General features: G+C 35.5%; 4 protein-coding genes across 8 annotated transcripts; all 4 read left to right on the top strand.

The window, feature by feature from the left end:
* The first annotated feature begins 62 nt into the window (after positions 1-62).
* On the top strand, positions 63-2,878 carry LOC149739546 (N-acetyllactosaminide beta-1,3-N-acetylglucosaminyltransferase 2-like). Of its 2 annotated transcripts, none has more exons than XM_089873238.1 (2): positions 63-378; positions 983-2,878. In XM_089873238.1, the coding sequence occupies exon 2, from the start codon at positions 1,039-1,041 to the stop codon at positions 2,170-2,172; it is 1,134 nt and encodes a 377-aa protein (XP_089729364.1). In that variant the 5' UTR covers positions 63-378; positions 983-1,038; the 3' UTR covers positions 2,173-2,878. The 2 variants fall into 2 exon arrangements, with proteins under 2 accessions (XP_089729364.1, XP_089729363.1); XM_089873237.1 differs by having other exon boundaries at positions 68-378; positions 1,007-2,878.
* A 1,421-nt stretch (positions 2,879-4,299) lies between these two features.
* Positions 4,300-12,951, top strand: LOC149739545 (selenoprotein N-like). Of its 4 annotated transcripts, XR_016384460.1 has the most exons (14): positions 4,300-4,460; positions 4,530-4,690; positions 5,684-5,801; positions 7,122-7,285; positions 7,614-7,798; positions 8,766-8,918; positions 9,258-9,395; positions 9,689-9,850; positions 10,101-10,224; positions 10,833-11,014; positions 11,433-11,513; positions 11,725-11,860; positions 12,065-12,132; positions 12,205-12,256. XR_016384460.1 is itself a non-coding variant. In XM_089873235.1 (13 exons), the coding sequence occupies exons 1-13, from the start codon at positions 4,379-4,381 to the stop codon at positions 12,272-12,274; spliced, it is 1,743 nt and encodes a 580-aa protein (XP_089729361.1). In that variant the 5' UTR covers positions 4,300-4,378; the 3' UTR covers positions 12,275-12,951. The 4 variants fall into 4 exon arrangements, 2 of the variants coding, with proteins under 2 accessions (XP_089729361.1, XP_089729362.1); XR_016384459.1 differs by lacking the exon at positions 11,433-11,513 and having other exon boundaries at positions 11,725-11,908; XM_089873235.1 differs by lacking the exon at positions 11,433-11,513 and having other exon boundaries at positions 12,205-12,951.
* A 1,882-nt stretch (positions 12,952-14,833) lies between these two features.
* On the top strand, positions 14,834-16,613 carry LOC149739544 (uncharacterized). The gene is made up of 3 exons (XM_089873239.1): positions 14,834-15,436; positions 15,636-15,756; positions 15,893-16,613. Exons 1-3 carry the CDS (start codon positions 15,130-15,132, stop codon positions 16,020-16,022), a joined length of 558 nt encoding a protein of 185 aa, XP_089729365.1. The 5' UTR covers positions 14,834-15,129; the 3' UTR covers positions 16,023-16,613.
* A 2,964-nt stretch (positions 16,614-19,577) lies between these two features.
* Positions 19,578-22,360, top strand: LOC149739543 (uncharacterized). The gene is made up of 3 exons (XM_089873241.1): positions 19,578-20,869; positions 21,273-21,363; positions 21,798-22,360. Exons 1-3 carry the CDS (start codon positions 20,692-20,694, stop codon positions 21,919-21,921), a joined length of 393 nt encoding a protein of 130 aa, XP_089729367.1. The 5' UTR covers positions 19,578-20,691; the 3' UTR covers positions 21,922-22,360.
* The last annotated feature ends 1,085 nt before the right edge of the window (positions 22,361-23,445 follow it).

Genomic DNA, 23,445 nt, shown 5'->3' with positions numbered 1-23,445 from the left:
GAGAGTGACTATATTTAATGTAAATATATCATTTTAAATGGTCTGAAAAATATCTCAAAAAGGCAAGTTGTTTAATATTAAATATTAACTCTGTTTCAGGATACGAATTTCTATATAGTGTTTTCAATTGGTAGTGATTGGTATTTGATACCATAGTTGATGCTCTGTGCGGAAAGTTACTGCTAAATGTAAAGCTAATGGCTGGCTAAGAAATCGAACTACTAGTCACCATGAAAAGTGTATTCAAACGGTGGAGTGTCGTTATGGCAGTTCTTGTTGCAGTGACCTTTATTGTTGACATCACAATACAACCTGTCAGTTGGTCTCCTCAGTTTGCGTTAACTGTGTTGTCATCCGCACATCGCAACTGGACAAATGGTAAGTTTTGAATTTATTACCACATGAAGTCATCTAAAGCAAACGGAACAATTATTGCCAAATGTATATAGTACTGAGGGGGAAGATGGGACACCTTTAGTACATAACATCCAAATATTCCAATCGTATTTTAAACAATTAACAAGGGTATATAGGATCCGCGAGGATATGGTTCAATAATTCTTTGAATGTTTTTTGTTTACTACCAAATGGGACGAGAAAACAACACGAAAAGGTGTCCCATCTTCCCCACCCTACTACATTGTTATTTCCTTATCTTGTAATATACGGTTGCTAATAACTTACATACGGCTGCAGTTTACTTATATACGAAAGGATACCCATTTTATGAACTATAAAACATCAAAAATAGTTAATAGTTTAAATATATATATATTCTGGGAAGATTTCGTTATCTGTTCCATTAGAGAAACAAATTTGTGATCAATAATTAACGTGAGGCCTTCTTGCCCACGCATGCTGCTAATTATGCAAACCATGCGTGTTTGTTACAATACTAGCCTGCACACCTTTTGTAGGGGAAGCACAAAAATCGATATTATAAATTATTTTACTTGTCTTTTTTTCCCACGGGCCCATTAAGGTTGAGGTGTTTGACTTGTTTCAGAAACCAATACATTTGGATTCGGATCAACAAGAATGTCACTGATTTCGATGAGGAAACATTTGCAGGAAACGGCCAGATCTTTAATCTACCACAACACACCTATTCAGATCAAACAAACAACAGAAACAACAACAACAACAACCACGGTTGCTGAAGAAAAAAATGACATGCCAGGTCTTATAAGCATGGACCAAGATCTAGTCCTTCCAGCAGCCGTGCCAGAAAAACCCAACTCTAAAGAACCTATTCTAGTCTACAGCCAACGTAGAGATTATCCTGTGCTTATTTCACAGACGTCAAAGTGCAAATCTAACGTTTCTACTAACAAAAACGTTGACGGGTTTGACTACGAAGAACAAATTTTCCTATTGGTGGCAATTAAGTCTGCTTGCAACAACAAAAATCGTAGAAATGCAATACGTAAAACATGGGGAGACGAACGATGGGTGAAAAGTGAATTAGGTGTAAATATGCGGAGAGTTTTCTTGCTCGGGGCGTGTCCTAACGAAAATTCTCAGGACAAGTTGGCAAGTGAGAATGCAGAACACGAAGACATTATTCAATGGAACTTTCAAGATTCTTTTCGGAATCTCACATTGAAAGAATGTTTATACCTGCAGTGGTTTTCCAAAAGCTGTAGGGAGATCCCGTATATTTTTAAGGGAGATGACGACGTCTTTGTTAACATTAAAAACATAGTTATATTTCTTAAAGAACTTCCAGAGAATCGGCGAAAAAACTTATTTGTCGGTTCCGTTTTAAATGGAAGTCCAAGAATTCTAAACCCAGCTTCGAAATATTACGTAAGCTATAACTTGTTTCCCGAAAAGTTTTATCCGGCTTACGTGTCGGGTGGTGGTTTTGTTATGAGCGGGGCGATGGCAATCCGGTTGTTCCAAGCGTCTTTGCAAAGTCGGATCATTCCTATTGACGACGCTTTCATGGGAATTCTGGTGAAAAAGATCGGCGAGTATCCTCAGGATGACAGAGGTTATAAAAGCTGGGGCATGCGAAAGATTGATCCATGCAGACTTGCAAGAATCAAAACTTTACACAGAATGGCGCCAGACCAACTTATACAAGCTTGGTCAGAATACGTGAAACTTGATTTCACAACATGCGGAAAAGAAACCGCGGATGTTTTAGTAACTAGGACAAAACGTTAAATGAACAGTAAATATTTATAGTAATAAAAAGTGCATTTTTATATCTTTTATCTAATCGCGTAGACGCCGACTTAGGATTTTACACCGCCGAGCTAGTTTTCTTTAAGCTGTTGGGATTACTGCAAATTTAGCGTAGCTTATACATTTTATACATTTGCCTAGTAATGTTTTATTCGTTATATTTAAAGTTAGTTCCTAGTTTATAACAGGCTTTTCGCTTGCAATATTGTTTTTCAATTTGAGTGTTAGTTTTAAAACTCTTTATGAATTTGTCTGGTTTCATTATGGTTTCATTTATTCGTGTGTGAGCATTTGTAAACTTCAATTGAAATGTTATAAACTTTGCGTTTCCGAGGAACGCAGTTTGAATCCCTCCTAAGAAACACTGACAAAATACGTCATTTGCCAACTTATTTGTGTTTATAGTAATTTAAATCAAGGATGAAATATTTAAATTTTTTGCATAAAAGACGCCTTATCTAAACATGGAGTTTTATTTGTACTTATTTTAATATATATTTTTGCAGGAAAAATTTTTTCTCAAAATGTACATTCTACTTATTTTCCCAGCAGTTGTTGTTGGTTTATTTTGTTTTTAGTCTAGTACAGATTAGGTACTCGTATTGATGCTTCAACATTGCTCTCTTTTTACTTTTCAGTGCAATAGATAAACATTTACACAATCGTAAAAAAATTTGCTCAAAACTGTTGTTTGTATAAATTATTATTTCGTCCAAAAACTGTTTCGTAGCAAGATATTGAATACTGTTAAGGTAAACTTGATTTTCGCGCTTAAAGTGTAGACATAGTAGCCTTTATACTCCGTCTGGTTGAATAGAGCAGTAGAAAACCACAACCAATAAAAACACTAGAGCGAAGCTTGAGTAAACGAAATACATGATAGTTGCCAGGTGGCACAACGTACAGGGGGCACGACAAACAAGTAGCACGTGCCGGTTTAAGCAGCTAGCGGCAAAACATTAAATTGACACTTGTTCCGTAAAGTGGTGTGTTTAAAGATAAATGTAGTAGGGTGGGGGGGAAACGGGACACTTTAAGCATATATATATCCAAATATTCTGATTGTGTTAGAAACAATCAACAACGGTCTATGAGAGTCATGAGGATACAGTTTTTATAATTCTTTAAATGTTTTTTTTTTACTACCAAATGCGACAAGAAAATAAAAAGAGATGCAAAAATGTATTATTGGAAAAAATATTATCAGGAAACATGGGATACCTTAAGGCTTATCTTACCCCATGGTTCTATGTATATTCCTAAAAAAAAACTAAGTGATGTGAACTTGGTAGATATCGGATGTTTAATTCAAAATCAAAGAAGGAACAATGATCAGTTTATTTATTTTCGCGTGACGTGGCGATGGCAGTCGTGTGTCTAAATTCATACATTTTGTGCCTCCTTGTGATTTTTTACTCTCGCGACTTGAATGGTGATTGTTTGTCAGTTTAACATTGTGTGTTAAATTAAAAAAAATACAGTTGCCCAATTACTTAATCATGCCGTGGCATAAAGGGCGGCCCAAGCGAAGTGGCCATTTACAATACTTTCTATACTGCTGGTGTTCCCAAAAGCGTACAATATTTTCTTCATTTGTTTATGTTTGTTATTACTATTTGTACCTATATGCTTCATGAAGATGTCAACTAAATGTACACGCGGCAAGTTTGTTCAGCGTAGTACGAGAGCACGTGTTGTTCGATACCAGATTTGGATTTCAGACCGGGAAGAACGTTCATTACAGCGACATATCTATGGTAGAACTATAAAGTGACGGAATGAATGTTACTTAGCCTATTTTATCCTCGCGTGGCCAAAAAAAGCCAGTCGTAATAACACGGTTGCTCTGTTTCATACACCTCGTACTAGCTTACGAGTTACCAAGTACATTTTCCCTTTTGGGTAATCATTTTTCGACCTTTTATGTGTGGTAATTTCTGTTAAGTGACTTGCCCAAGGGCACATACACCCACAATGGTAGCAGTAAAGAGCCTTGAACCTATCACCTCTGAGTTGGGGCAAACGCGCTAACCAACTTTGCTACGGCGCCGATTACTATGGTGAAAGGTATCGAAAATGGCCGCCGTAATGTCTGTATTCTAGGATAACCTTGGTTGTGACGTCACATTTTACGAACATTTCACCACTGTGCGATACAAATGTAAAACTGTCGTGTTCACACAGAATGCTGAGAAATAGAAAAAGTAGGATTAAAGAAAATGTCAAACCTGAAGAAAAAGTCACCGCAAATGATGAGAAACAACAAGGTTCGTAAACTGTTCTAACCTGGATGACAAACATAATGTAAAACTAAACTCAGCCGTTTTCATTTTCAGCCGATAAACCAACAGAAGTACCTCACAGTATTTCTGAAAACAAAAAGAAAGAACCGAATGATAAATGTCTAACATTTGTTGTAGTGTTTGCAGCAGCAGTTATAGCAATTGCTCTTGGTTTGCAAGTTTATGTTTACAGTATCATTCAAGAAAATGCAAAGGTATTTCCAATATAATATTAATATAGGGTAATCCTTTAGCTGGTGGCCACCTGAAATTTTTGTTTCAAAATGTTCCTTAGGTCTCCCTGATACCCACTGTATAATTTTGTTTTGAAAAAACTCGGGCGTTCGTGTCGAAAATTAACTTTAAAAGTGCACGAAATCATGCTGCGTCACCGTATTTTCCACACTAGCCGTTATGAATTAAACCAAGGTTAGATTATTACGTCATAGAATGCGTATTGTTACGTTTGATTCCTACGTTAAAACAGTGGGAAAAAACAAGGCTGTAACGCATGTAATATACCACTATTGTGACGTAACAGACCGCGATTGTGACGTAATAAATCGTTAACCTTACGCAAATCAGACGAATTACGGTGACGAAGCATGTTTTCGCGCATTTTTAAAGTTAATTTTCGACACGAACGCCCGACTTTTTTGAAAAAAAAATTAGACAGCAGGTATCAGTGAGGGCTATAGAACATTTTGAAACCAAAATTTCAGGTGGCCACCAGCTAAAGGATTACCTTAATATAGAACATTATTCTAATTTTTACATTTCTATCTTATATTTCTGTATTGAGTGGCTGGTTTATTCTTATTTTCTAGATAGGTTAAAACTTAAACTTCAAATAACATGTTTTTATCGGAAAAGGCTCCAAAGCATAATAAACACATGTGACTAATCATACTAAACAAAGGATTCCTAATAAAACTACAGGTTGCAAACGGTTGCAGATATTTTCGGTATTTCGACCAGAAACCCTATGTGGCCACGTCTAATAGATGTCAAATGACTATACGAGTTTAACAAACCAACTTTTGGTCCGATACCTCAAATTGTTTTTTGAGTTATCGGAATAACCAAAATATCTGCAACCGCGTAATGGTTTTTTGACCATAACTTAAACACCATTCGAGGTATCGGGCAAAAAGTTATTTTACTGAAACTTAATTCATGTTATGTTACTGAAACCTAATAATGTTTAGAATGCAGCTGTTCGTCAACTTGGCCAGCATGGTTTAAAACTTTTTAAAGAATATGATATCAACAAAGACATGCAGATAGACCCAAAGGAGTTCCGACAACTGTATGACTTTATTTTATGTGGGTATTTTGCAAGTTTAGTGATCATTTAAGTAAATATTTATGGCTAAAAAATGTTTTGACAAATTGGTTCCACTATTAATATAAAGCAAAAAGTACCTTGCACAGGGATGCATACTAAAGCAGGCCTATAGAAGCAAATCTTGGTGGCTTGGTCTAAATGGCGACTTTTAAGTTTCACATTCACACTTTAAATGTGTTGTTAGTGGCCACTTTTAAAGATTTTACAATTTTCATTAACACTTGCGGCCTCACATTGATTTAAACAACTGGAAACTTGGGGCCACAATAATTTTGGATTTTATTAAATTTTCAAAAAGCTATGAATTGTAATCTAAATTTGCGAATTATACAATAAGCAACGCTAGACCAAGAAACAGTGTCTTATCAATGTTTCACATAGTGGAAGTGAATCATTACTACCAATGTATCCATATCCTCACTATTTGTTAGAGTGGGAAGAATAAGTGTTTGACAAAACAAAACCTCACAACATCGTAATTGTAATAAATAATGATCAGACATTAAATCATTAAAGTCTGAATCATTATTTATAATTTGTTTAGCAACAACAGTTGTAAGATAGTAATATTGCGTATGATAATGTAAATCAGCTGATTATTGGGTCACAAGCTGATTGGTCAAAAATAACGCAATCTTAAAGCACGTGTTCACATTTAGTCTCAAACAGCCTAAATCGGGTGTACCTACCACAGTACCACGTATGTATGTGGTTTACTATTAACTCCAATACAGCGCGGCACTTGTAATAAAGGAAAAACGTGTATTTACATATGATGGCACTGCAAACCATTGTTACTAAGTGTAAATATAGGTACAATGGCGTTGAAAGTGTTAATACAGATAAACCAATAGAGTGTTCTGCTTGATATAATTTCTCTTAGCAAAAAGGAACTCCACACTGGTGGTTGTGACAAAACAAAACCATTAATGATGTAATATTAATTATCATGTCATAATATGAGTTGTCACACAGCATTAAAACCGCCTGTAAAAAATGAAGGATTTAAAGTTTCAAGGTATCTGATAAAATTGTGTATGGTGGATGTCGATGGCATATTAGTCATTTTTAAATATCATGCTTTGTACATGATGTATCGGTGGGACAAAAATTTTATGTGTTGTGAAACAACACTTAAAGGATGTTACATTTATATAATGTAGATTAGTTCAGGAAAATTGTACTGGGCTTTGGTGGCAAATTTTCTATATGTACGCTTTACCATATGATATATCCTACATTGATGAGCACGGTTATGAAATATCAAGTGTATTAAACTTCCAGTGTTATTGTTTCAGCCGAAGATATTTTAAAAGCAAGCCATGAAGTGGAGGAAGAAATAACTAAAGAAATATTTGACCCAAGCACAGATGAAATTGTTCAACTAAAAGCTGATATGATACCACTTGTTTTGTCGTCCATGAGTCAAACAAATAAAAATCCAGCATTTGGAACTCCCCTGGTTAGTTCTTTAGGCATTTACTATTATAAATATATTTAGCTAGTTTCAAAAATTAAAATTGTTTTTATTTTTTATAGTTTTTGTTACCAATATATAGCCTAATCCATAATTAAGATAGTATGTTTTTTTGTCATTTTTTAAACTTTAAAGTCCTCTCTGTTTTTAATCAAGTTAGTTCAATTTTATATTTTGCAAGCAGAAATCGGATGTGTAGCTTAAACTCTTAAAAAAAACATGTATTTAGGTTTAAACTACATAAGTGCGTGTTAGTTTTTTTTTTATATATATATATTCGTATTTTTAGTGGTTATCACTCATATTTTTTTAGTTTCATTACTCCAAGGATTTTTCTGGTCTTGTTGCTTGGAAAAGTGTAAAAACAGAGCAGAAAGATTTGTATGCGAAGGAATTTAAAGCTTTTCTACCAAATAATTCTTCACAATTAGTTGGAGAACCTTACCGGTTGATCCAAAGACCCAACAATCCAGAAGAACTAACCAGTAATCGATACAGGTGAAAAAACTTTCATCAGCTTAGTAAAAAAATATATATGAACTGGAATTGTAAAGCACCAATTTATATTTAAAGTTTAACTTTACTTGAATGTGATAACAGTGTCCCATATTATAATGTTCAGGCTAAATATATATTTGTGTTGTTTATCAGTTTGTATTTTAATACCAACAGTATTTTGGGCTAGTATAACACAGCCCATTATTGGCCAGTGTTGTTGTAGAGAAGTATCCGTGTCACAAGACTGCCCAACTAAACTACATCATGTTGATGTTGCCAATGTTTTTCAATCATTAGTTAAATAAAAGTCTTGGTAGTCGTATTAATGTTTATAAATGTGCTGAAAGTAAATAAATTTATAAGTTTTTATAATATAATTTATATAATATATATATTTAATATTTATATAAGTTATATTAGCTTATGTACAGTACAGTATTTGATGAAGAAAGTGTCCACTGCTGTATAACTATATTATAAAGCTAAATATGTGCTTATACCATCTTCTGCTGGTTTGTAAAATAATTTTTTTGATATTCCTTTAGAACTATAAGGGTAAACTCACAAAAGTTAGGATGTTAGAAGATTTTGCCCGAACATCATATTATAAATATTACTTTGTTATGAATAACGAATTTACGAGTGTATGGGGGAAATTAATTTCTATGAACTGTACTGTTTTAAAAATAAATCTAGAAACAGTGTCTACCTAAATCATATATAGTATTTAGACTAATGTAAAAATTAAATAAATGACTTGCTGTATATGATGTCCAGAATAGATTAAACAATAATTTTTGAAATATGGTAACTCACTATCAGCCATGATGTGTAAAGTCTATAGGACAACGGTATATTAACTATGAACTGCCCTGACACTCGACACATAAATGTTCATTATTATTAATGTTTAAATACATTGCTTAACTTTTCCTATTTTCTGAACCAACAATCTTAATACTTGAAGATATCCAATTCCAAAGACAAAGATTGAAAAACTTCTTCATAATTTGCTTGTCATGTTTCATCCGCGACCTTTCGTGACTATGAGATTTTCGCCACAAGGTGCTGCTGCTGTCATACGAGCACAAAACCAAGTTTATCTGGAAATTGTGTTCAGGTTTGTTTTGAAATTTAAGTTATTTTGTTGTATTATGACTTCTGGGATAATCAAGTGTTGTAACTGGTGAAACGATGATTCCATTTAGAAAAAGCAAAATCCAAATTTATTGCATCTGAATATGAATGAATGTAACTTGCTTTATCCTTTTCTGAATGGGAAAATATGGCAGCAATAAATGTTTGTTTTATTGTGTTTTTCTTTTAAAGCAGCTTTATTTACAAACACACAATTAAAACTGGCTGTATGTTATAAGAAGCTTACAAATAACTATATATCCTCACTGACTAAACTTTTGTATGATATGTAGAAATTTATATTTTCAATCTACTTTAATAGGTTCCATAGCGAGTTCCAACTAAACGAACCTCCATATCTTCCTTACTGGTTCACACCCGCCCAGTTTACTGGTCGTCTTATTATTGCTCGGGATGGAACTCATGTTAGAGGATTTCAACTCTATGTGCCAAATAATAAGTAAGAATTTTTAATCTGTAAATAGCATCATTTAAACACTGATTCTCAAACTTTGGATGGTGTGGTTTTTAAAATTATGTAAAAACGTTTGGTTGTTGACTGTGCGTTTGCAAACTCTTATCAGTGTTATTATATAGGTTTAATAGTTTTTACAGTACAGTACATTTGCAATACATGATATTTTTCCCAAAATGAGTTTCTAAAGACTAGTTTAAATCAATCATACCAAGTATTTAAGTCACCTTCCTGCTTTTATTTGAGTGTTTGTAAAAACTCTGTAAAACTTTGCTTAGGAAACTCAATGTGGACATGGAGTGGGAAACCAACGATCCGAACGCACCTGAAAATAACATGGAAGTTGATATCGGGTTTCTACCTTTAATGACAATCAATCAAACACAACCATCAAGTCCAATGATATTGAATAATGACGATGGAACTTCTATTGATAGAAGGTGTTTGTTTATTGTTATACTGCTCCCTTTACATAATTACAAATAACCATTTTTATAAAAATGTCTGCTGACTTTTTACTAAAACCAATTGTATTCTACCTTTACTTATATGCTTTGAAGAGGTTTTAAAAAGTAAAATTTGTACATAAATGTTAAAGGTGAAAAATTCCACTGTAATTGACTAGTAAGAAAATTTATTAATTTATCCCCCCAAAAAATCACATTTTATTCAATGATCAACAATATATAGGGAATTAATCAAACAAGGAAAGGACATTGTCGTTGAATTTGATGAAATTCAATGGAAAGATGATGCCATTACTACACAATATGCACACGGTCAACTTGAAAAGCTTTTCTTTCCTTTTAAAAAGGTAATACAATTGTGTTAAAGCATGGATGGTGTATATAATAACTTGAAAATCTATAAAGCATGTTTAAGTGACATTTTTTGTTTAATAATGAAAATGCAAATATACAATAGTCGAATACATTATTAAAAATGTTGGGGAATACCAATAAAATAACTAACCTTTCAAAAATGGAAGTCTTTGATTCTGTAACATTAAAAATGTTGTTTTTTTTTACCCAGGGAAATTTATAGTAAACAATAAACATAATTATTGATAATTGCTTTTCAAGCCAACTGTTTCCAACATAAATTTTTCAGTTGTAATCAGTGTACTATATTGTGTGCACACATTCGAATAATTTTATTAAATCAGTATTCTTGTCATTTTATTATCCTGTATATTTACATTCAGCCTGCCTCTTTTATATTCAAAGGCAATATTGTTCAAAACTTGATTAATTATTGATTTTTATCATGACCGACAACAAGAAGATAAAAAGTCACACAACTTGTCCCATAAGTGGTATAAGAATAAAAGGCTGGATTGTTTAATTTAAACAATACATTTATTAAACTCAATATTAAGTAGATGTAACAGTGTAGTAAGTGTACGATTACATATATTTCTAGGTTGATTATTTACCGTTTAACGAAGCATTCAAGCGAGCTTCCGTTGAAAACAAACTGATCCATCAGGTGGTGCTATGGGGAGCACTTGATGATCAATCCTGCTGAGGTTCGGGGCGAACTCTTCGTGAAACTGCTCTCGAGAGTTCGCCCGTTATTCAACTGCTTAATCAGAGCTTCATTAGGTAGGTCAATATTTTGCAATTAAATTTTAAGTACTTCGAACACACATTATTTTTGTCATAATAGATAGTTTAAAATTAAAACAATAAGTTGAAAATTTAATTTTTTGGTTGGTATTTTACAATAAGGTATTGAAGTACCGTGCGTAACCACATGTTTTTTGTAATAATAAAACGTTTAAAATTTTAAACAATAAGTTGATAATTTAGTTAGTATAGTCCTAAACAATTTACCTTCTATAGATTACTGTTAAACTTTTATTTTAAACATGGGGGTGGTCAGTAAGTGTGTGTACATTAGTTTGTTATTTTTCTCCCTCCCCAATTGCCTGGGAAACAATATTTTATTACAATAATGAATATATATGTGGTGTTGATAAACTACTTAAATATTTCTCTAATTTTTCTTTGGTTTAATTAGTTTTGATTCTGTTTGATCGGTCAAAAACATATGAAACATTTGAAGTTTGCCAATCAACTGCTAAAGTATCGTCAATTAATGGTTGGTTTGTGGGTGTTGGTGGCGGGTGATTCATAAATTTCAAACAATCATTTTACATTAACAGCTAACCATCTTACCCCGTCCATAAACATTCATTGCAAGCTTGCAGATAATCATCTTTAGAATTCTTTTTACTTTTCGCATCATTATGGTTAAATAATTAAACATTTAATTTATTATGTGTTTTGTCTAATTCTGCTTTTTTTAACAGTACCTGGTCTTTACTAAAGGACTTAGAGGTCATAAGCAATGATAAGCAGTCACCATTAAGCAATGTTGCTAACCTATCTATTGAAGCTTACAAGTTTCCAGTTCAAATGATGGTCATACTTCCCAATGGGACCGTGGTAAATGGTTCATACAAAATATTTTGTTCACAAAAGGTGTAAATCTAAGTAGGTCGAATGGCAAAATCTATTGCAGATATCAGAGTTTCAGATTTATAAACCATTTTTGGCAGCAAAAATATATAAACCAAATATTTTACCTGAAAAATGTTAAAAGTCAAAACCTGTAAAAAAAAACAACACATATTTCTGTTGATTTTTCAGATTTCCTCATTGAATGCAAATGATTGGTTGGCACAAGCGAATGGTGAGGTTCCGGTTGATGAAAAATGGTAAATTGTTAATTGTTAATAAACAAATGAGAAAGTTTCTTTTTATTTTAAATTTCAACTTAACTTTAACAGGTTGTCACTTGGCTCCAAAGATTACAACACTTTTCTTTCCAATGCATTAGAAGCTTCAAAACACTTGTAGCTCACTGTTTTATGATGTGCTGTTAAAATATTATTACTCCAGTAACCCATTTGTTTATTTCTATGTTCATGTTTAATCATGCCATACAACATCAACATTGTTTTCGGGCACAAATTGCATTTATTGATCGTTGTTTGTGGAACAGTTGACCCTTTATAATTATTAATTTCAGCATTAAAAATACCCTTTTTATCAAACTTCTGGTTAGGCTTTGTAAAATTAAATTTTACATCAAACCGTGTTAAAACTTATAGTAGGGGTGGTGAAGTATAGTAGGGTGGAGGAAGACTGGACACCGTAATATCCAGATATCCTAATCGTGTTTTAAACAACGGTTTTGGGGTTGTTCCATCTTCCCCCACCCTACTATATATAGCGTTTAAAAAACGTAGCCTTTTTTAGAGTTCCGTAGTTTTTTTTGCTTTTGTATCACTTCTCGTTATTTGTGTTTTATGCAAATGCATACCTTTTTCATGTGACATCATCAACTAGTATGACGTAATCATCTTAAACGTCGCAACGTGGATGGTTGCCGAGGTTGAAGTTGATGGATGTAACGTGCGAATAATGGTTTGTAGTTTGTATAAATTCAAAAGGTCTTGTAACAGTTAAACAGAGCGCTTTTGTTAAACAGAATTTTTGCACTTGTAATATTACATACTTTGAACGTTGGTAAATGAGTTTTGCTTTAAACAATGCTATCAATGCCTGATTAGATGCGTCTATTGGTGGCGCGGAAAATGCTTCAACCCAGTGGGCACTCATGGGGTTAAAATTGTGAGCTATAGAATATATTGGAGTGGGGAAAGATGGTACACAGTTTAGTCCTGTCCCATTTGGTAATTGATGCAAAGATTTATTAAACGGTATCCTCTTTCGTAAATTGTGTAAAACATGGTCCAGATAGTTGGATATTATGTGCTAAAGATGTCCCGTCTTTTCCCTCTAATTATAAAGCAAACAATTACCCACAAAGTTTTATACATTCGTACTGACGCAAAGTGTATGAACAGTCGTGTGATAACGATTGTCGTTTTCCGGCCACGCAAGGACAAAGCAAGTTACATTTATTTATTTTGAAAACTTTAAATATGACAGTTGGATTCACTCTCTTTGTGTGGTAGCTGATAATATATATCCAAATTGTCAGCCATACAAAAAAAATTAAATATTAAAAAAATGAATTACTCACAAAGTTACATAATACGTGTCAACTCATAAGCGGCCAAGGCGTGTAGGCCTAAAGGAAAACACACGTGTTATAACGACTGTCGTTGCCCCGCCGCGAGAGGGTATTTTAGTTACATTTATTCATATATATGTGTTAACAATATATGTAAAGTTCGTCGACAAAACACATAATGAATCAAATGTCTTAGGAGGTATGTTGCTACTTAACACATTTTTACTTACGGTAGCGAAGATCATACAGCATTGATTAAATCAACGAAGAGAATGGAATTATTAGCAAATGAGCAGTCTTTAAAATCAAGGTTTTAGTAACTAAAAACTACTTGAGTAAAAGTGAGGCTGCTGAAGCCAAAGTACAATATTAAATAACTGATATAATGTTGAGTGGTATTTAATTACAAATTAAGATGCAGTTATAGAAGAAAAGTTTGCATTAAAACCGGCGCCGTGGCATAGTGGTTAGCGCGCCTGCCTGTAACCCATAGGGAAAGGGTTCAAGGCTCGACGCTGCTATACCATTGTGGGCGTATGTGTCCTTGGGCAAGACACTTAACGGCAATTGCTCCAACCCAGTGGTCACTAATAGGTTGTCCAAATTATCAGCCATACATAAAAAACATAAAAAAATCCCCCAAAAATTAATCACCCACAAAGTATAACATACATGGTAACTCGTAAGCTGGCACGAGGTGTTAAACCTGTGTTATAACGACTGTCGTTTTCCGGCCATGCGAGGATAAAGTAAGTTACATTCATTCATTCAAAACACAATACGTACTAAAGAAGAAGTATAGGCTTTAAGGAAGGTTTACCTAGAGTTTGGATCATGATGGAAAAACAAAACCCCCAAAAGAAATTCTAATAAACTATAAAATGTGCACCTCTTATTAGCTTTGCATAAACAAACGCAGCGCAAATCAAACTGTTTAAAACTGGAATTAAAAGAAGATAGTACGGTAGGGAAAATGGTACACCTTTTCATTCTATTTTCTCGTCCTATTGGGTAGTAAACAAAGAACATTTAAAGAATAATAGAACACGTGCATGTCCTCACGACTCCCATAGATCGTTGGTAATTGTTTAAAACACGATTCGGATGTTTGAATATTATGTGCTAAGGGTGTCCCGTCATTCCCCCACCCCACTATACCTATATGATATAGCAAATGCATTGAGTTTGTGTGACATAATTTTGCATTATTTACTTCCAATAAAAAGCCTAACAGGCTTTAAGTAGCCTAACAAGCTTTACGGAGGCTATAATCGTATCATGCCGCCTGTTTATGGGTTTACTAATTTCTTTCGTTGCACGGTACCGGTCTGGCCGCATTGTTGTTTGAGTATAAAAAGAAAAAAGTTCTCAACCTTCGCAAATATTTACGACCCTGTCGTGTGAGTTTGGACGCTATTTCGTGTTGTTCTGGAACGAAGTGCAAAGGTAAGGAGCAAAAAGCAACAAGATAAAGGGATTAGGCAGAAGTGCCGGGTTGGTGACAGCTGCATAAAATCTTTCAACGACTTTCCTTGATTAGTAGTAAACAACTTGAATTAAAATGTTCAACAAACTATTTTGCTGCTGTTTCTATGATTGAATAATTCTCGTTCTTGATTTGTTGACTGGTGTTTAGAAACAGGCAGTTACTCTTCAAGCACAAAACAAAGTAATGTCGGAAACTTCTAGAGTTGTGTCAGCTACTCGGCCAAGTTCTGGGGGTACTTATAGGCGCCTGTGTCTCGTTACCTGCATAGTCGTTACCTGCATGGCAATATTTCCGGGTTCGAGCATTGCGCATGGAAGGAAACGATTTGTTCTGTCGTGCGGCAGTAGACTTGTTAACAGCATGAGATATATGTGCTTACAGGAAGTATGGACACCCAAGTTATGTTCTGTGTTTAGAACAAAATTCTGTGGAAATGAAATTAATTTTCACCCAATATGTCGTTTCACGTGCATTACGGAAAGCCGAATAAGTAAGTTTATCGTCATTTTGACTTGCCTTTGTCTTGTATTTATTCCGCATACTTATTACAAACATTAAAATGTTGTATGAATTGGAAAAATAATTAGTGGCTGCATTAAACGCGCGCGTGTTTTGTGTTTGTTTAAATAGTTCATATATGGTGTTCCGTGCAGTTATCTTATTTAGAACGATATGCATTATTATGACAGGTGACCGGCAAGAAATTGCAATAACAACTTCTGCTTCACCACAGCGAGTTGTTTCCCCATACCCGCACAACAACACTAATGATGTGACAACGCCCTCACCGAATGCATCCCACGTATTTAGGTAATTGATTTTGTTGGGTTAAATTTAACTATATACACACGGAGCACACATTAAAAACTGCCCAGCGTGTGTTTATTTTTACCTGACTTTTAAGATTTCTCGAAACACGTGACTAAGTGGACTTCCTTATACACAGATCGTTGCGTTCATCAAAGAAACTGAGCAAACACATGAGGCGAACAAAACGGTTTATCGCTAAGAGATGTTGCAGTGAAATATGTTCGGTTATTGTTTTACGACAATTCTGTCTCGGTGACGAAACTTAACTTTGCCAACACCTTGGTGAAATATTTGTCGAATGAGAATTTTCTTAAAAACGGATCTGCTGCGTGGAAAACAACAAGATCCGAACAGATTCCAGTTCAGCCATCGAAGCACTGCCATCATATACGCTACATCGGCTATAATCGATGTCTTCAATATCAATATTGTTATTGCTTATAAACAATACAAGAAGCAATGACTTTGAAGTAAATGCAAACGTGATATATCACGTATTCTTAACTTTCATTAATGATTCGAGTCTTTTTCGTTTAGTTTAGTTTTATAAACCAGAAAAATATTCGTGTCAAAATAGAAAAATCTCTTTTTTTTATATTCACACCTCAGTACGACAGCACTTCTTTAACTAAAAACGATATCCTAGCAGATGCTTATGCGTGTACGGAGTCGCCATTTTAAAAAAGTGCAACACTCTGGTTTCCTCGTGCAAAACAAGTGCGTATAGCGATGAAATGTAAACATTAATCTACCAATTCAGCGGATGTTGTTCACCTGGAAATACTTTTACAATGTTTTGTTGTCAATCTTTATGTTAAACACGTTTAAATAAATATATATAACCGCTTGTAAAAGAACCAGTGAACTCATAACTAAAGTAAAAATAGATAAGCCTTTAGCGCGGAGCTTGTTTTGTAACGTTGTTGCTCGCCCTGGATAAAAACACCTCGGTGTCATGAAGGTGTATAAGGTAAAAGTGTTGCTCTGTTGTTTCAAAGTTTGAGTCCAAAACATTGTAGAAACTTTAGTTAAAAAGATGTTTTCCGGATTTGTTGTGGAGGTATGTTGTTTTGCAAAGCCACGACGAAAATTCGACCTCGGGTTCAGCCGTCTGCAGCAGTACTGGGTCAGGACAACAAAGCAAAACAGTGAGAATGTTTGAGGGCATGCAAGGATTATACGTCTGCACACCACACCCTTATAATCCTCTACCCTTTCTTCGCTATATGCGGTGATCAAAGGCTGTTTCTTCACTTTTTTACTAGCGGTTTTTGTTGGAGAATTCTAGAAATCTTTTAACTGCAGCAGAATTATAATGCGAGTGGGAAGGGCAGCAAGGTCACACCTTTCCTTTTCAACGCGATTGGTTGAAACTGCCGCCTCCGTATAGACGGTTGTTTGCACTGGATGGCGGGAAAACCTTCCGCTTTGCAAGATAGTTTTTTTTAGAAAGGCTGCGGGATCCGTAAAAAGTTGTTCTCAAGTAAACAACAATTTAATACGGATATTATTTTATTGATTAAGTGTTGTATATCACTGTAAGACGACAAAAATGCGATTGAAATGTAGATGATGCTAAAACATCATCAGTAAGTTTTTATAGCACAAACAATTTTCGCTCAGCACGCGCCGTTTGCTTACAGTTCAGACGTTTCACCCCACAACTGTTTTATTGCGCGCTATTGACTGTGAACACAAAACGGAAATTGGCTCGCGTGCCGAAACGCAAACAAAGTTTTGTTTGTTACTTTGATCTAATCTTAGTTCACCGATAAATGCACTTCTGCTAATAATAGAATCAAAACCTATCGGTTAATTTATCTACACAGTAAAAGTTTCATAATAAAGTGTGCCAAACCTACAGTATATAAAAACCATTTAAAAGAAGCAAGTGTCGCAAACAAAAAGCTTTTTATTCGATTCAAATTTTACACCGGCGTTTTGAGTCATACAACAGGCATTCCGCGGTCGGCTGGTGGGTTCTCACGCACCTCGTCTGACGCGTAAACATCTAAATTTTGAACCATGGTCTCAAAATATCGTTCCCTAACTGGGTCGATTACCGAAGAATTCAGTTTGGGTTCATATAGTATAGCAAGGTGGAAAAGTTGGGACACCTTTAACACATAATATCCAAATAGCCTGATCGTGTTTTAAAGAAATAACAACGGGCTATAAAAGTCGTGAGAATACGGTTTTATTATTCTTTGAGTGTTCTTTGTTTACTACCAAATGGAAAGAGGAAACAAAATGAAAAGATGTTCCATCTTTCCCCAGCCTACTACATAACCGTAATAGATGTTATATAAGTTCAAATTATGTTTCTTAAAACTGGCAACGACTTCTTTAAAGTTAGATGGAATTCCTGTTACAATATTTTCTCTTTTATTGAAGCCGCCGATCAAAGTTTTCATTTTAATTTGAAAACTTCGTCGTAAATTCAAGTTCCAGAAAAGTGATGAGATTTCGATTTAAAACTTTCTGTAGAAGATGAAGTGAATTAAGTTTGAGTTGTTTCCAAACCGTCAGCAAATTTGTTGACGTGTTGTCTGTGCAGTGTTATACATCTGACACATTGGCGAAAATTGTTCTGTCTCAAAGAGCCGGAAACAAGCAGGAGTTTTGGAAATACCGAACGCGACACGATGTTACTTATCTAAAGCAATCTGGCGTCAAATTGCCTGGAAATAGCATATTGTGGGTGGTAGATTTGCACATTATAGTCATTTGACACCTTATTTTGAGAGATTAACGTGTCGTGCTGGCGGTACCTTTGAATGATCTTACTGTAGAACGATTCAGGAGTTCTGCCATATTTGATCTGGTAAAGTAAATGGCTGACTGTGGCCACTTTCGGCATAGTGTGTCGTTAAAAATAAGGAAATAAACGGATTAGATAAAATCAGTTATGTTTAATTTTAGTTTGAAAATAAGAAACAAAACCATTATGTAACATAAATCAAACCATAGAGTGCCTTTAAATCGGGTCAAATCGAAATGCAGTAACTGCTCTAAAGAAATCTTCTTGTGCAAAAACATCATGTTATTATAGAAACACACGAAAGACAAATATTATGCTTTTGCTTTCGTACCACGGATTTGCGCCTGTGAACGATCACATCGGATTATCGAGCGGAACTTCGCGTAGTAGGGGATCTTCAATAAAGTGATTAAACGGACGCGGGGTTATAACAATTAAGTCCACGTATCGGTGGTACAACTTTTGTTTTCTTTAAACACAAAGAATAATTTGGCGAATTCGTTGTTTTGTCCCGTTGCTATTTAAGCTTGGTTTCGACAAAAGATTTAAGTTAATTGCTGCAGTTGGTTGCTCTTACTACCAACCACTGAGCCCCTGAGATAATGATAGAACACGGAGTGTCCAGTTTCACAAACAGCATCTTGATATGGGCGTATGCGGTGGTCGTCTAGATGGGAAGATATGTAGCCGCTTTGTGCTATATGCCGGTAACATGGCAAAGGGTTCGAAGGTCAATGTTTCACAAGGTACCTCAGCTTCTTGTGATCCAAATAAACACGAAGTTAGAAAAAAACATCTGAAATTGTAGACGAACAGGGTAAACAGGTCTTTATATTCTGCGGGACTATAGATATAGAATAAAATAAGGAAGTCGTTTATATATTAGTAGTCCATCCAGTGTAAACTTGCAGCTCGTTTTTTAAACAAGTGTCATACGGGGATAGTTACGCAATGTCTGGGCGTCTTTCGCCAAGCGACAACGTAAGAAAAACAGCGAATAACGAGCCCGCTGGTATATAGCGAACTTGCTTTTAAGCTTCTGACACCGCCGAGGTGATCAGTCGCGGGCGGAGTCGTGTCTGGACAGCTCATGGTAAAACCTAAGTTATCCTCAAACGATTACTCGTTAAAGCTGGTCTCACTAAAATGTGTATGTCTAAGTCTAAAGAAAGTTTTACCATCAACAGCTGTAGTAAATACCACTGATGAGTCATGAGTCAGTTGTTTTACAACATGACACTGATATTACGACAGTTAGAAAATTAAGTATTTGCATTTTTGTTTCTTTTTAAAGTACTGAAACTGTATGAAGGTTGGAAAGACGTATCAGGTTAAGGGAAAGCAATACACTCAGCTTGGCCGTGCAATCATTTGTAAACAACAATTAATATCTGAAGGGGGTTCAGTCAAGTTCGTTCCGTCCTCCTAGTATCGTATACTAATAGCTCCATGACATCACGCTTTCGCATCGCTGTATGACACCGTAAACCGGTCATATAAATAGGTTATTGGGTCGATCGACGAAAACAACAATTTGTTTTTACATTTTTACAATTACCGGGAAAAAATGTTTTGAACAAGGAACTTTGTTAGCCGGCAACGATCAACCTTGTTTAACATTTTCGTAGCATTTGTTGCTGTTTTTTTTAAATAACAATAATAATTCGTTACCTAAACAGTCGTTTCCATCGCGGCAATTTACGAAAACGGATTATTAAAATCCACTTTGGATTTAGTTTAACAATCCGCGGTTTGTTGTTGTTGTTATCGAACTTTGCACACGACTTGGTGGGACACCGCTGAGCTGTTGTGTTTAAGAATTGTTTTAACCGCGTGTTGCTTTTGTTGACTTGATTGATCAAGTCGTGATCTCAGTCGGTGGCATGCACCTAACTGATACAAGCACGGCGTGTGCCCGAATATAGCAGCGTGACGTCGCGGGGCACGCGTAGGCCGAAAAGGAAAATTCGCTGTCGTATCAGTTTATTATCAACTTAATTGGTTTTACAACCGCTTGATAAGGCGAGAAAAAATGTCTGTGGTGTATAAAGAGGTATGTCGTCGAATCATTAACTATATTTGTTCCTTTTCTCTGTTAGAATCATTAAGAGCGTGGGTTGCAAACTGAAAACTGCAGCTTTGTAACAGGACATTGAATCTGAAAGCAAAGCACCATGAAGATCGTGATCGTCGTTCTTATTGTTCTGTTCATCATCACACCTTCACCAGTCGAATCATGGTCGGGAGCTTGTGGAGCAAGACTTATTAACAGATTGCGATTCATATGTGGCGAACGTGGTGTCTTTAATCCTAAAACACTTCTCCTGCGAATGAAATACCCCGGCAGATATCGTAAGTATATATCGACTTAGTTATGTAAAATTTATAGCAACACTGAACTAAAAAGTGTTTTCGTTATCTGGTATCTGAAATCCAAGTCTAAACGTTTGACCTGGCGGGGTTAGGTAAACATACCGACGCCGGTGTTACTCGGGTTTCGCACATTCTTGGTTGCAGCTGTTGCATAGCGGGAGCGTTCTTGAACATGCAGCATTGAGTTGCATGTATTCGATTACAAGTCTGGATCGTTTACCTTAAATCGCGTGCGAAAATCGCCAGCTTTGTCGTCAATTTAAGCAGCAAAACAATTTAACTTGCGGATAGTTACGTCACTGCTTACGTGGCAAAAATGATCGATTTCAATTGCGTTCCATACATGCTTGAAACACATTCTTAACACAAGGTTCTTTTGCAGGACACCACCGCAGAACTCGATCAGCTACTACTATTAAAGAAATTATTCAAGAAACTTCACCGTCTGTTTCAGTACTACGGGGCTTAGTTACGTAAGTGAACTTGTACTTATTTTAGCGTGAAGCTTGTTGCGTCGGTTATGCCTACGTTCCGCGAATGTTAAAGTGATATTGTTTTGTGAACAATGAACTAACTCGCCCTGGGGAAGTTAAACGAATGATGGTATAGGCATTTTACCGGCCGGTTAATATCGGCACGAGATTACTATCACGGCATTGCAATCATGAACGCAGAAGGTTCGCACGGCCCCGACCAATGCTCGCAAACTTGTTGTTCACGCAGTTGCTTCTTTTCGTGGAAAAATGTGGTCTCGGTCGCCCAGATCAATTTGTAGGCATCCCGCCGTCGCCGGATCTATCGCATGCGTAAAGCGATCTAATCAGTTTTATCTTAATATTCTTTGCTGGGGGCCAGGCTATTTTTGTCGCACGGTTCATTTTAATTAACCAGATAATTTATTTTTCAGTGTTGGTAACCATCTGCACAACAACCGACGTCGCCTTGCAAGACGAGTTCGCCGAGATCTTGTAACGGAGTGTTGTCGAGGTAGCTGCAACAGAAAGTGGATTCTTCGTACATACTGTGGCTAAGCGTATACAAGTTGTTTGTCGTATACCGTAGCGACCATGATGAAGTCAAGGGCAGAGAGAAAGCAATGAGAAAGCGAAGTGAACGTGAAGATGCTTGCCACACAACAAACAACTATCACTGTGACTGTCTGCAGAAAATATTCAGTAACATCAAATACGAAGCTTGCCACACACTAAAGTTCCATATATTGCGTCTCGATGTCACCACAGCCACCTACAAACCACACACGCAACATTTCTTACCATCAAGTCACAAGCTTGGAAAACACAGCTTTGCACAATTAATGTTGTTTTGTCACTGAATAAAAATATCAAAATACACCAATGCAAGTGAATTGATTAACTGACACACAATTGACCTATTATCGTTGTTGTTATTACAATCCTGCATTCTTTACATAAGTTCATAAGCAATAAAATGAAAAGTTGGAGCAAATAATTTGTTGTTTATGAAATAACCAACAGCAGTTACAGCAAAACCGAGTGAAGCAAAATTCTTGCTATACGCATGGAATTTTCCGTTCCTATAACAATCAATTAAATGTAGCAGTGCAAATTAACACGGACTTGTTAAGCAGGGTTTGACCGCGAATCGCTCCACCCATGTTGACTACGGAAACATTGAACCACCACGTTATTTATTGCGACTATGCAACAACACATATATAGCAGGGTGTTTAGATTTGGTTTATGCCACAAATAACAGCTAAAGTTTCGTAAAGTTAAAAACAGCGTAAATGAAACCATTATAGAAGCTGAGAATTTGTTTTGATGGCGCGAATCGAATATTACATAAATAAATAGTATTTCATGCTATATATATGCGTGGCGCACCTTAGAAACGAGTTGAGGTTTTCCAATAACGTTTCTTCCAAACTAGATACATAACCACCGTCTGGTAAACCATCGCATATATCAATGCCTCTACAATTTTTAATTTCCCTGAGTAAAAGCTATTCTTATACAGTTAATAGAAAAGTCAACAACATTGCTTGGGTTATTCACGTTGAAGCGACAAACAACATCTTTATAATTGTAAGGTTACGACAAAAATAGCGCGGGCGTGGTGTAAAAATAACAAGCCCTCCATGGCGATTCCCTTCTTGGGTGGATATGATTGGTCGAAAGAAAGATGAACAAAATAAAAGCAAGTTGCAAGTTTTTCGCGAAATAAAATTTAGAGCAGATAATAGTTTAAGCAATTTGTGTTGCCGCAACATTTATTTGAATATAAACATATATAACGTATATTTTAAATACCGGTTTTAAGAGAATCTTATATATTCTTTTGAAATTCGACACCGGTGTGAGCCTAACGTGCTGACATAGCGCAATCCACGCCTTTGTTACTCTGCTATTGTCCTAATCCACGTCAAGCCGGTGATGCTGGAAAACAAGTTGAATCACGCGTGAGGTGTGTGATCGGGTGTGCTTCTTCCGCCGTCTATTCATTGACAATACTACCATACATTACTTTATTACGTAATAAAGTGAACTTTGAAACCGAGTAAAACTTCACCTAAA

The sequence above is a fragment of the Ciona robusta genome, chromosome 2, assembly GCF_009617815.1.
Source record: "Ciona robusta chromosome 2, ASM961781v2".
NCBI classification, from domain to species: Eukaryota; Metazoa; Chordata; class Ascidiacea; order Phlebobranchia; family Cionidae; genus Ciona; species Ciona robusta.
This window is presented reverse-complemented; position numbering and strand designations above follow the sequence as displayed.

Bases quoted from the DNA above. Each gene is read 5' to 3' on its own strand.
- LOC149739544 (XM_089873239.1), top strand. From the start codon at position 15,130: ATGTCGGAAACTTCTAGAGTTGTGTCAGCTACTCGGCCAAGTTCTGGG. The intron at 15,437-15,635 runs GTAAGTTTATCG...TTATTATGACAG, and splicing joins CATTACGGAAAGCCGAATAA to GTGACCGGCAAGAAATTGCA. The intron at 15,757-15,892 runs GTAATTGATTTT...CCTTATACACAG, and splicing joins AATGCATCCCACGTATTTAG to ATCGTTGCGTTCATCAAAGA.
- LOC149739546 (XM_089873237.1), top strand. From the start codon at position 231: ATGAAAAGTGTATTCAAACGGTGGAGTGTCGTTATGGCAGTTCTTGTT. The intron at 379-1,006 runs GTAAGTTTTGAA...GACTTGTTTCAG, and splicing joins ACATCGCAACTGGACAAATG to AAACCAATACATTTGGATTC.
- LOC149739543 (XM_089873241.1), top strand. From the start codon at position 20,692: ATGAAGATCGTGATCGTCGTTCTTATTGTTCTGTTCATCATCACACCT. The intron at 20,870-21,272 runs GTAAGTATATAT...GTTCTTTTGCAG, and splicing joins GAAATACCCCGGCAGATATC to GACACCACCGCAGAACTCGA. The intron at 21,364-21,797 runs GTAAGTGAACTT...TTTATTTTTCAG, and splicing joins GTACTACGGGGCTTAGTTAC to TGTTGGTAACCATCTGCACA.